General features: G+C 41.6%; 1 protein-coding gene across 4 annotated transcripts; it reads left to right on the top strand.

Moving 5' to 3' along the window:
- LOC128417446 (transmembrane protein 68-like) lies at positions 1-12,744 on the top strand. 4 transcript variants are annotated; one of them, XM_053396124.1, is made up of 7 exons: positions 1-385; positions 1,213-1,591; positions 3,756-3,920; positions 6,398-6,591; positions 8,045-8,105; positions 8,673-8,812; positions 10,771-12,744. In XM_053396124.1, the coding sequence occupies exons 2-7, from the start codon at positions 1,273-1,275 to the stop codon at positions 10,867-10,869; spliced, it is 978 nt and encodes a 325-aa protein (XP_053252099.1). In that variant the 5' UTR covers positions 1-385; positions 1,213-1,272; the 3' UTR covers positions 10,870-12,744. The 4 variants fall into 4 exon arrangements, with proteins under 4 accessions (XP_053252099.1, XP_053252101.1, XP_053252100.1 ...); XM_053396125.1 differs by lacking the exon at positions 1-385 and adding an exon at positions 430-575; XM_053396126.1 differs by lacking the exon at positions 3,756-3,920 and having other exon boundaries at positions 5-385.
- Positions 12,745-13,173: the final 429 nt, after the last annotated feature.

Here is a 13,173-nt window from a genome sequence, read left to right as displayed (position 1 = left end):
TCATATTATGTTTCACACAAAGCCTTTCTCCGCCGTATCAGTGGCGCGTGACGCAACAGGAAAGCTGGGAAGCTGCCGAGAGGCGCAGCTGCCCCTGGTTGTGAGGAGAGGTTTCCTCAGAACGTCTCCTTCCCCTTCTGCAACCCGACGACGGCGCGTAACGTCGCACTGCATTGCGGCTCCCCCCCACACACACACACACTCTCTACCGGCCTGCAAATTCCCCTACCTGCCCCCCGCCCCGCCATAAAGAAACCTGCGCTGGGCCCAAGCGCGCGACAACCACTTGGCGAGGCCCCTGCGCGCGCCTCGGCGTCTCCGCCGCGCGCCAGGAATGGTGGGGTTGAACCTTTGATGGAGCGCCGCGATCCGAAGCCGCGCGAAGGTGAGTCAGCGGCGAGGGCGCGACACTCGCGGAGCCGAGGGGGAGCTTGGCCGGCCTCTGGCGCGAGGGAGGCGGGGAGGAGCCCAGCTCGGAGAGAGAGGGATGCCGAGGCGGAACGAAAGAGACAGGGACCTGAGGGACGCGGTGCGGGCTGGAAGCCGTTTCCGCAAGGCGGCTGCTCAGGAACCAGGTTGAGACCAGCCTGGGCGTAATTCCCACGGAACTCAGTGGGAGTAACTTACGAGTAGGCACGTGTAGCATTGCACGGTCATCCGTTCCCTGGCTGGGGCTGTTGAAATTGGACACCATCGAAAAGGGATAACAAACCACGTCAGACATGATGCTTCCAAGTTGGCCTGCCTGGCGGCTTGCAGGTGGCAGTTGTAAGGCCTGAATCTTCAGCTGGGTTTAATATTACTATTACTAGTTTTAATTGTTTTATGATTATTATGAAGCCTCCCAGTTGGCCTGCCTGGCCTCTTCCAGCTGGCAGGTGTAAGGTCTGAATCTCCAGCTGGGTTTATTATTATTAACAATAATAATAATTAACAAGAACAATAGCAAAACATTAAGAAAACTGTGTGTGCAGTTTACAAATTTCAGCTGGGTGCAAATAGAGGTGATCTGCCCTTCTCTACCCCCCTCTCCCAATTAGCCTCTATCTGCAAGGCTGCCCTGTGACATCACCAGGGGCTGGGCACTGAAGTGTCAGGGTCTGGGATACTCCTGGCCTGGCAGTCCTAAAAATGGCCTTGATTTTCTTGGCAACATGACACCTGCTGTGATAATTGCACTGCATTAACCGCAAGTTTCTTTTCTATATCTAGGGCCAACATTAAGAAACTTCTTTTTCGGCCAAGTTGCTTTTCAAAATTTTTAGACTGAAGATGATCAGTTCATTTTCTTATTTTGAACAAGAAGAAGTGACGTGGCTCATGGACCTCCTGAAAAATTGGATGTATCCAAATAATTATCTAGGGATTTTCACAGATTATACAGTGTACCTCTTGGTGATATTAACACCATTCATAATTCTGCTGTCACCTGTCTTAGTCATTCTTGGATGTATTTACCTTTCTAATTTTCTTCTGAATATTTACAAGATAAAGATTAAGGTAAAAGGAGATGATTATCTCAGTAAGTCATGGGACACTGGAAGGAGGGCAGTGCTTTATCTTTGGGACATGTATGGCACAGTGTGGCATGGTAAGCACCATTTTCTCCCCCTTTCAAATTGCACAGGGACAACTTGGGTAATAGGATTATTTATTAATCATGAATTTTAAAAGTATTATTTATTAAAGTTTTTGTTAGAAATACTGCAGAAATCGATTTTAATAATATTCACTTGTATCATGCAGTTCAAGTGTTTGCATACTTTTATCTCAGTAAGCTTGACAACAGCCCTGTAAGCTGAACTGGTAGAATTATTGACTTACCTAAAACTGCGTAGGCAGCAGTCTTTTATATGTTTACCTGGAAGAAGTCCTGCTGACCTCACTGGTTCTTACTAATAAGTATGGGATTGTATCACTAGGCTACAATTCTATTCATACTCACCTGAGAGTTAGCCATATTGAACTCAATGGGTATTAGGAGTAGACCTCTATCTAGCTACTATTTATTTATTTATACCCTGCACTTTAGCTGAAAATGTGAGTAGACATCCATTTATTTATGTTCCCAGAGTGGCTTACAACAGTCACCAGCAAAGCCGTCCTTTTCCTCAGACACACAACTTCAAATGACAAAAACAGACAAGGAAAAAGGCATGAGGAGGGAATAGTTAAAAGGCATGTCAAGTATCAGTTCTAACAGTTACATTTCTTGCAGTAACCGGCTGGGATGAAAGGTAGCTTGATAAGAGTGGCTGCCAATGAGTGACACTTGAGGAAGGGCCAAAGAGGTGACAGAATAGCCCTGTTTCTCTTCTCTCCCTCTGCTCTGCTTTATGGCACTTTGGTACTTGACTACATGGAAAGGGACTTGGGTTATCATTATTGTATGAAGATTCTATGCATCATTAAAATCTTTTCTTTTTTTTACATGATGGAATGGTAATTTAGTAAAAGTACTGACATCCCTGGAAGTGAAAGCATCATTATTCAAACCACCACAAGATGTGTACCAGATACATCTAGAGTCCCTGTGCTACATTAATATAGGGTCTCAGCAAATGCAGTGGGTTTCACTTCCCAGGGTGGAACAGTGGAGATACCCAGCAGTAGGTCTGTGCACCACCTGTGACGGCGAGGCATCCCCATTCCCAGACTAGAAGCCCCAAATTCCAGTTTCTTTGGTTCTAGGCTGGCTCTCAGAGCACCCCTCACATGCAAACAGCCAAGTGCCATGGAAACAGGGGAGATGGCAAGCCAAAAAGGAGTTTCATACCTGTCAGCAGATTGCCCAGTTGGCTGTACTTTTGGCTATTTGAGAGGTGTGTAAGCTTCTGCCTTGATCATGACTGGGCTGAGAAGCAAGAAGGGGTGAAGTGTCTGAGAGGAATTCACTGTTGGGCTTTTACAGTTGCTCTGTCAGCACAAGTATTTCTGCCTGCCAGTTGGAATGATCCCTCCTCTCCTCCCCACACATGATGTTCCAGGGCTTCTTTCGACCCTCCAGAGTAGATTGGTGGAAGTAGAACAAGGAAAGCCCCATTGCACTAGAGAAGCCCTTGTGGTGGCTTCCACTAGAGTGTCAGGTTAGTTGCATCCAGCCCTGTAGGTCCTTTATAAGCCTTGAGTGAAGTTTTTCATTTCAAAACCAACAGCTCCTTTAGAGCTCCAGGCTCACCTTTCATGAGCTGTAGAAATGGGTAAGTGTGCAACTGTGTCTGAATTTTAAAGAAATTAATCACAGGCACAGGAACTGATGATAATTGGGACCAAAGCATGTGGGAAGGAGGTTAAATCCTTCCCTTAACAACCACAATGCCAATGAGCATTTGCCTCTCAATCCAAAAAATACCAGCAATGAGGTGGGGGGGAGCTACTGGTGGAAGTTTCTGCCCTAAGCCTCATACCTGTCAAAATCATTGCTGGGAAAGGAAGGACCACAATGGAAATCTAACATCATCATTATTATTATTATTATTATTATTATTATTATTATTATTATTTTATTTTAAGCACAGATGTAGGTGCTCACTGTGCAATTAAAGTATCATCTGATTCGACTGTCATTGTAGTGAAATAGGGGAATGCAGGCTACTCAACACTGTTAGACTAAAAAATTAATTTGGAGTCCATTTCTGACTGCAATAACTCTACTAACATTTGACATTCCTTGCAATTTCTTCTGTTGCTTTCTGCTAATCTTAGGGGCTTGATTGAAGCAATGCTAAAACTCTTGTATTCTGTGCTTTGAACAGGTTATGAGGTGCACGGGATGGATAAAGTACCAGAAGGACCAGGGCTTGTTGTATTTTACCATGGAGCCTTTCCTCTAGACTATTTCTACTTTGTATCTAGACTCTATTTGCAGACAGGCAGACTCTGCCAATCAGTGGTTGATTACCATTTTTCCAAAATACCAGGTAAAATGTAGTGGGTGTGCATGTGCATTGTGTTGCAAAACTTTAAAATGTACACCATAATTTTAAAATGCTAGTCCTGAAACACAGGCATATCTGGCTACTGTTGCACTGCTGATAGGAAATAATATGCATCTTGCCTGGACCAGTGTTAGAAATGACCAGTCTCTGGGGCAATTTTAGAAACCCCCAGTCAAGTCCCTAGGTATGTCATAATTGACATTTCCACTTGCTGTGTTTACATTGGCATTAGTTTGCTTCTACATTTATATAGGTTTATCCAGATGTGCCCAAGGACTAGGGTTTCTCTATAACCTGGGGATGTCTAGGATGGCTCTTTCAGTGTCTAGTACCCCTCTGAAAATACAAAATAGGCCAAGATTAGCGCTTTATGTAGTATCTCCTGGAAAGTTATTTGAAGGATTCAATTACTTGCCTCAACAAACCAAGAATAACTAACTGCATATACTGCCCAGAAGATGCCTTACAAGATGTGCTAACCTGCTGATAAAACTACAAGAAAAGTCTAGAAAGATGCACATAGAAAAAGAACACGAATGATGGACTCCTCCAAAGGGATACAGTGGTACCTTGGTTCTCAAACTTAATCCGTTCTGGGAGTCTGTTCGGCTCCCAAAACCATTCGAAAGCCAAGGCACAGCTTCTGATTGGCTGCAGGAGCTTCCTGCACTCAAGGGGAAGCCATGTCGGACGTTTGGCTTCCAAAAATGTTCACAAACTGGAACACTTCTGGGTTTGCAGTGTTAAGGAGCCAATTTGTTTGACAACTAAGCCGTTCGAGAACCAAGGTACCACTGTATTTCACTTTCTATGCTCCCTGGGGCCATTGCTGGTTTGCCAGCTCTCAGCTCTCCTTATCCAATACCTTTCCTTCTCCCCTCTTTTCTAAACAATCTGCTTCCTATGTTTTCTAAATTTCAAAGCCTAACTATAATGTCTTGTCTTGTACCGCTGTGTATTCTAACTACCTGAATGCTGCCTGCTGATTCAAGTCTTGTTGCCTTTGCGGGGTTTTTGTTGTTGCTGTTGGTGTGTTTTAAGCCCACATCCATGAAGCCCAATTTGTTATTTTAAAGAGCAATATTTTTGTTTGCCTCTTTCAGAAAATAAGTTTTGACCTTGAAAGCTTTTAGATATGACTAGTTTATGTAAGTGTTGAATGAACACATTTTATTTTTAGTGATTTGTTTCAGCTTCTCAGCACTCAGTTATTAAGTATCAATTATTAAAGAAAATCTCAGTTTAGTAAGAGATTTGTGTACTTGTGTCTATGTGTGGGATGGTGCCCTCCAGAACAACAAGGTAACTATCAGTACTGCAGGAGTCAGTGTGCTTGTGCTCCCCTCCCTGTCTCTCATCCCCTTCTGTCTCTCATCCAAGTACTAACCAAGCCTGATCCTGCTTAGCTTCCGAGATCAGACAAGATTGGTCGTGTTTAGGATAGTATGGCTGTAGACCCACTTTCTCTCTGTCAAGTAGCTAAGGAGCACTCTCAGAGTAGGTAGAACTGATTATGTGTTAGAGAGGGGAGGCAGCTGTGCTGTTAAATTAACTGTGGGTTTCTATGTTTGATACATTTGCCTTGGATGAAAGAGGAAGAGAAACATTGGAATCTAATGCATTTATAAAAACACATTTCAGAACACTGTTATACAGTATGCATAATTAAGCCCTGGTAATCCATTTGCAATATCTAAGGCTGAAAACCTTGGAAACTTAGGACAACATCCAATGGTGCGCAATGGATTTTGGGTTTCTTGTCTACATCCCTAGCCCACGAAATGCCCATAAATTCTGTTTCAGAGGATCCTCTGATCCTCCAGAGCAAATTATGGGGGTATGTGGGAGGCTTTACAGCTGAGGAAGGTGAAGCTTCTTCATGTTACTGAATGCTGCTCATGCTATGTTGGATCTTGCCCTTAATTTTGAGTAACTTTTATTGGACTCAGTAGGAGTTATTTACATAGGAGCAGGCTGCATGAATGGCGTGTAGATTTGCTTTCAAATTAAATGTTAGATGTTGGGAGCAGAATAATATATCAAGCTTTGGTTTCTTAATGTGTCTATAAAGATTTTGGTGTTCCAAAAAAGGATGTGCAACAAGCTGCATGTTTGCATGGATGAATTAATGTAATGCTCAGAAACACAAATGGATGCTTTCTGTTAGCCCTGCAGTCTCATGCCTTTTCTGTCCACAACTGATAAACATAATTTAATTTTATTACATACAAGACAGATGCCAACTTTTAGGCTACAGTCCTACACTTACTTACCTGGCAGTGAGCCTCACTGAACTCTGGTTCTGGCTTCTGAGTGGAAGTGTATAAAATTGTGCTGTTGCATTTGAACCTATCTTTCATAAAAGATGGCAAACCGTTCATTTTTTTATGTCTAAAATGTGCAGGATGTACTTGTTTTATAGAGTGTGTTTTCCCTTTAACATAGTATTTCTCCTGCAGGTATCAAACTGTTTTATAAAGTACATGGCCTTACACATGATGGAAGAGAGGAATGTGTTGAAATTCTGAGAAAGGGATACTTGCTTGGAGTCTTACCAGGTGGAGCCCGAGAAGCACTTTTTAGTGACGAAAACTACAGTCTCTTGTGGGGTAGCCGCAAAGGCTTTGCTCACGTGGCCAGAGATGCAAAAGTGGTGAGTGGCCAGGTGCTGTAGATTTGAAGTGTGTGTTTCTGGTTTTTGTAGTGTCCCTGAAAAAAACGCATTTGCAGCAAAGCCGTAAGAGAACCTTTCGAAAGATCAGTGATGCTACAACCGTTTTATCCATGTGTGGTGAGAAAATGCTGGCAGGTTGTCTGGACGTGTCATGGGATGAGAAATCTCATCTGCTGGACAACTCCACCTGATACACTAGTAACAGGATAAAGGCTACAACCTTTCAATAGGACAATGACCAGCAGTGCCTGTGCACCAGATGCATTTAACTTTAGAGGGAAGTTAAACTTACTTGTGGAGGGTAAAATACATTAACATGATCCAAAGGGGAGGGGGTTGGATCCTTAAAGCAAAGGTTTTTCCTTTTGTCTTATGCACTTGATATTTTCTAACTTCAAAAAACTTGTTAGGTGGGGCATAAGAAAGTTAAAGAAATGAGAGTTAACTCTTTCCCACTGGAAATCAGTGAGATTTAAAAGTTTTTTATCTTTGGGCTCATGCCCCACGACAGCTGAAGAAATATAATTTATTTATTTCCTTTCATTTCTATACCACCTTTCTTCCACCGTGTAACCCTGGGTGGTGCCCATGTGATTCCCGGGTGGTGGCCAGGCACACATCAGTTCAGCTTCAGCAAGGTGGTGGTCTCATGTGGCTCCAGACCGCACCCTGGGATGATTAATGAAAGGGAATCCCCTCCTTTTTTCAAAACGGCAAACAGATGCATGAATATTCTCACCCACTCATTTTCTTAGTATTAAATTGCTGAGTAACTTGCTCTAATTTTCATTGGCAGTGACATTACTTTTATCACTACAGTATGTGAATGAGTCTCAAACTCTTGTCCCTCCCCTTCCCCAACTAGGAGGGGGAAACTGGAAGCTTTCGCTTTCATTTTTAACAAACTTCAATGTAGCATTATGCCTGAAATTGGTAAGCTGTTTAGTTAAACTTCAAACATTGTTTCAATAAAACATAGTTCAGAGTTTACTTGACAATGAAGTGAAAGCTTCTGATGATCTCACAGATGCACCAGAGTAGCTGGGTTTCCCCAGCCAGATGAGCAGGGTATAAATAATAAATTATTATTAAAATTATTATAACGCAAAAAGCCAAAGCTTATTAATGTAAGGACTAAACCATAGTTTATCATTACATTGAGATGTGTCGATTTCAGTTTATGTAATGAGCTTAAAATACTGATGCTGAAATTTTGAGAGACATAGGTGAAGTGATAAGTTTCATTGGAAAACTGGTTTCAGAATTGTGGCATCTTACCATACAACACCTTTTTTTATACATGGAGATAACATCCATGAGATGATTTCCTTTTTGTGCATGGAGGATAACTATGATATCAATACAAGATCTTTAAGTAGTGGAGGCTGAACTACTGCCCTAATTGTGGCTACTTTTCTCCCACCTTCCTCAGCCTATCATCCCTATATTTACAAAAAATCTTCGGGAAGGATACAGAGCACTTGGAAAAATATGTAAGATTGATTCCCCTTGCATCTTCCCATATCAGCTTATGCCCTAGGGCTAAACACATTACACATAAGTAAATTCCACTGGCTTCAGTTGGGCTTCTGTATAATTGTGTTTAGAATTTTTCTCCTGGAATATTTTTGTTGTCATCTTGAACTTTATGCTGTCATACATCCTTCTCTGCGTTGCATCACACTGTCTTATCCTAGCTCTTTTTCCTTTACCTGCTCCATCTCTGTTTGTGTGGTTCTTCCTCTTCAGTTTCTTTGAATTTGTTTAGGTGTCCAGTTGTGCCTGGTCCATGGCCGGGTAATGCGGATTTACTTGTATTGTAGTCTAGTATGTATTTGTGCACACATTAGCACATTGAAATCAATGAGGTTTAAAATATGTATAATTATACAGTGGGTTGAGGCTGCTTATTGTGCATGACAATTTAGACATACCTTTTGCACAGTTAGCACCAACTGCATGGCCTTTGCTCATCTATTATTAAGGCTTCTTCTGATTCTTAAGACTATATCATATTACCATATATTAAAAATGAGAATTTTTGAAAAATTTACACACAGGGCCATTTAAGTGGCTGTATGAACGTACCAGATGGCCAATTGTTCCTGTATATGGAGGGTTTCCAGTCAAATTTTGCTCCTATGTAGGAGATCCCATTCCTTATGATCCGAATATAACAGTTGAAGAACTAGTTGAAAAGGTAAGTTTGGTGTACTAGGTTTTATTAATACCTATGTTCTAAAGTACAAGGCATATGCGTAATGTAGTACTCTGGGAGTGCAATCCTATGCACACTTTTCTGGGTGTACATCTTACTGAGTTCAGTGTTTCTTGCTTTTCAGTAGGCATGCATAAGGTTACATGGTTAGGATGCAATCTTACACCCATTTACCTGAGATCGATTCAGCTGGACTTACTTCTGAGTAGACATGTATAGGTGTTCACTTAAACTCCTCACTGGAGTATCAGGAAGTCCTGGGGAAGAAAACAGAAGAGATGCATTGCTGAAATATTGGACATAACGGAAGAGAAAATGACAGTGGCCAAAAAATGCTGAGGTAAAATACTGGGCTTATAGAAAATAATGGAAGGGACCCAGCGTACCCCAATTGCCTAATATGGTTTTTGGTTTTCAAAAGAGCATTACAGATAAGAAACCAGTGTTTCAGGTTCACACAGTGAAAGTATCAACACTTGCCTGAAGACAGAGAAAGTGTAACAGAATTAACCTACGGTAAAATTGTCTTCTGGGTTTCAGTGAGCCTCTCCTGTCATTTTCTGATGCGTTCTTTTGTGCACACCGGGAATTTGAGAAAAGGGGAAAATTACAAAACTCGGGAGGGTGTCCTCCAGTGTGCTTTATAGTGGTATAAAGACATTAAAAATAGATTAGATTATACAGGGGAAAATATTTCCTCAAGTTTATTTTGAAAGATTGTGGGGTTAGTTTCACTTTCCCATTAATTTCAGTAGGAGTAATTAGGTCTCCTGGTGTGAATTCCTACGTGGAAAGGGGTGGAGAGAGGCATTCCACCTTTAAAGGCCTGCTGGCTTGGAGCAACCAGGCTAGAAAGTGGGGCGGTGCTGAACTTACCTCCTTCCACCCCACTTGTGTCTTCCTCCCTGCTTCCTTTGTTTTTAGTGAGAAGATAATTAGTTGTACCAGCTTGAGGTTCTTCCCTGGAACATTCTGTTTCCAGTCCTAATGACAGCTACCACTGGAAGATCACTGGTAGTACATCTATGCAAATAGAGTTTTCCATGGGTATAGCAGGAACATACAACTCCCTTGCTACAACAGCTTCACTGGCCTGTCGGTCTGTTTCTGGGTGCAATTCAAAGGTTATGACCTATAAAGCCCTAAGTGGCTTAGTTCCAAGCTGACTGTATTTCCCCTATACAAACCAACTTGAGTTTTGAGATCTTCAGGGGGAACCCTTCTCCTGGTCCTGCCACCCTGACAGGCCTGCTTGGTAGGGACTCAGGTGAGGGTCTTCTTGATGGCTGCTCCTGGACTCTGGAACTACCTCCCTAGGAAAGTTAAACTGGCTCCCTCCATGTTGTACTTCTGCTGGCAGATGAAGACTTTTTCATTGCAACAGGCCTCTTGAAATTGATTGCTTTTAATGAAAGAAAGGGCTGGTGCAATGCTGGATTTATTGTTTTAAATAGATTTGAGAGACAGAGAGTTTTAATTCTATCAATGTTTAATTGCTTCTTTCTGATATCTGTAAGTCATCTTGAGTCCCTGTCAGGGGAAAAGGCAGGGTATAAATAAATGAATAACAATAACAAGAATAATTCTATGGTGAACATGGGTTCTCCACTGGTAGATCATTAGATCTAAGGACAAGGGGCACTTCTATGCCATTCTCCACCCGGTAGATTTGGATTTAGGATTGCTCTCCTCATAAATTAAATGTAATTTGCATTTTTTTAAAAAAAATTAAAGGGAGGGGAGAAAAGATGGAACACAACAGGACACATGACCTCTGAGAATTGCATGGAATATTAAGTGACAGAGCTCTACTTAAAAATTGGACCTACTAGGGTCCACAGCCACTCTGTTGTGTAGAAGGGTTAAATACTTACACTTGCATTTATATATTCTGAGGTTATATAAAAATAAACATGATATTTTCTGGATTTTTTTTTCAGACAAAGACAGCAATAGAAGATCTCAGAGATAAACACCAAAAAATGCCAGGTAGCATACAAAGAGCACTGTTGGAACGATTTTATAAGATTCCAAGTTAATAGGGAAATTCTTTTGAAAATGTATATATTTCCTTCCTAACAGTCTTGCAGTATTTTTTTATTTATACAAGCATCTCTTTTGTTGAAAAAGCATGGCTAATGTTTTGTATCACAGAAACTGCATCTTTCACTCTAAGAAAAGTGCTTGAGTTGAGTTTTTGCCAGCTGTTTTGAGGGGGGGCTTTTTTATTTATCCAATTCAATTGGAGTTTAAGCCTGGTTTTGGCATTGAAACTGCCTGGGTCACCCTGATGGGGGTCTTTTGCTGGGAGAGAGTCAGGAAGAGTGCAACTGTTGATTCTCCTGGACCTCAGGGCACCTTTTCATACCATGAACCATTGTATCCCTCTTTCCAAGTTACTCCTGGGTAGCATTGCTCTTCTGCTCATACCATCTTGGCATACCAGGTAAAGTCCTACCTGGACAGAGAGTCTGGATTCAGTGTTCCATGTGCTGGTTACCTCCTGTTCGCATCACTGTGATGCATTTTATATGAGGCAGCCTTTGAAAACTGGCCAGAAACTTCAGTCAATACAAAATACCAACTGGGACTAGTCATCTTCACTGGATCCCTTTATACCTTTAACACAAGAAAATAGCTCATCTAGTCTAGCATCTTTTTATTGTGGTGGCCAACCAGAGGCATATGGGAAACTGAAAGCAGGGCCTGGACACAGCCCCAAATTCCCCTACATGCCAATTTAAACCCTTTGTGCTCTGAAGCCTTGGTATCTGAAGGCTGGCCCGCATTCCACATATATCTGCCAGGACCAAAAATAATCATCAGTAGGATGTTTCAGAAGGAAACGTGTTGACTAGAAAGAGAAGGTGAGGTTCCCAGAGGAAGAAGAGAGCTTAGTGATTTTGTGGGACATTGGGGAAGCTTTTAGGGCAACAGTCAAAAGAAAGCAGGCCAGAGACTGGGGGCGATTCTAGAGGGTAGGCTAGGAGTGAAATAAAGTTCTGGTTTTGCAAAAGAGTAATAGTGTGAGGGGTGCTATGGAAAGCATAGGAAGGAGAGTATGAGATACTGGAGCAAGAAAGTCAAGAATGAAAGAAAGGACAGCAAAGGAAAGAGAGCAGGTCACCCGAAGAAGGAGGGGGAGGAAAGGTTCACAGGAATATTTGGTGCAAGGAAATGAGATATTGCTGTCATTCAAAAGGCTAGAGCAAAAAGAATTGTTTTGATGACTGAGATGGAAGTGGGTGAATTAATGATTAAAATGAAAGCCCAAACCCCAATTTTCCTGTCTTATCAAAGTCATTGAGCTGGATTCAAGTAATGTTATGCACTAATGGAAACCAACATAAGGAAGATCCTGTCCCTTCCTAGGCTAGCAATAAGAAGATAAAAATCAGCAGGAACTGTGCCCATATCTGTTTGCCACTTGTAAGCTGATTTTGGTTGTGGTGACGCAGGCTGGACTTTCAGCCTTCTAATCCATCCAAGGCTCTATCAAAGTGATAAGTGATCTCAAAACCGTGTGAGAAAGCCTGTTCAGAATTGATCCCTTGGCGATGGAACGCCATCATCAGAGATGCACACCATACAATTGCTTTCATATCTTTCTGGAGCAAGACAGATACCTTTTTATTTTCTCAGGCCATTTAAATTATGTTCTACATTGGTTCTACTACTGGATTTTATTCCTCTGCCCTGAGTTTCATAATGAATTATTGCTACTAAGTCTCTCTGCCCCATTCTAAACCAACTTTCCTTTTTTTAATATATATGTATATATATAATGGTGTGTTGTTGATTTTTTTATGTTTTGTTATTTTATTGGTTTTAATCCCTATTTGTCATCCTGAGCGTTTTGATTATAAGATTATACATTGTATGTATCAAAAAAATAAATTCAGCTGCCCAAATAAGGTTGGTGTATGATTATATTGCAGCTCAAATCCATCCAAAACTGCAATCCTACATACACCCATTAAGACATTGAACCTACTGGACTATCACTCCCTGATAGACACATGAAAACTTGTTGGATATATTGTTCTATGAGATTCCAAGTACATCTGTCTGTAATTCCAACCACCGTACATAATTTGGTGATGTAATTAGATAATTTATTTAGGCATTTATTAAAGTGTTTGGGCTGCTGCTGTTTAATGGCAGATTGGCCCATAATCAGACATCTGTCATCAGCTTCAACTGGCCGGCTAAACCAGGTGAGGGTAGCCAATGAGTATGAAATCTTTGGTGAGTTAGGGACTTCCACTGCATGCAAAGACGGGCTCCAGCAGACTTGAGTGGACAAAACAAATCCAGATTGGAGTCCCCAGGTTAGCTGGATA

Source organism: Podarcis raffonei, chromosome 7 (genome assembly GCF_027172205.1).
Source record: "Podarcis raffonei isolate rPodRaf1 chromosome 7, rPodRaf1.pri, whole genome shotgun sequence".
NCBI lineage: Eukaryota > Metazoa > Chordata > Lepidosauria > Squamata > Lacertidae > Podarcis > Podarcis raffonei.
The sequence above is the reverse complement of the archived record's forward strand: the minus strand, read 5'-3'. Positions and strand labels throughout refer to the sequence as shown.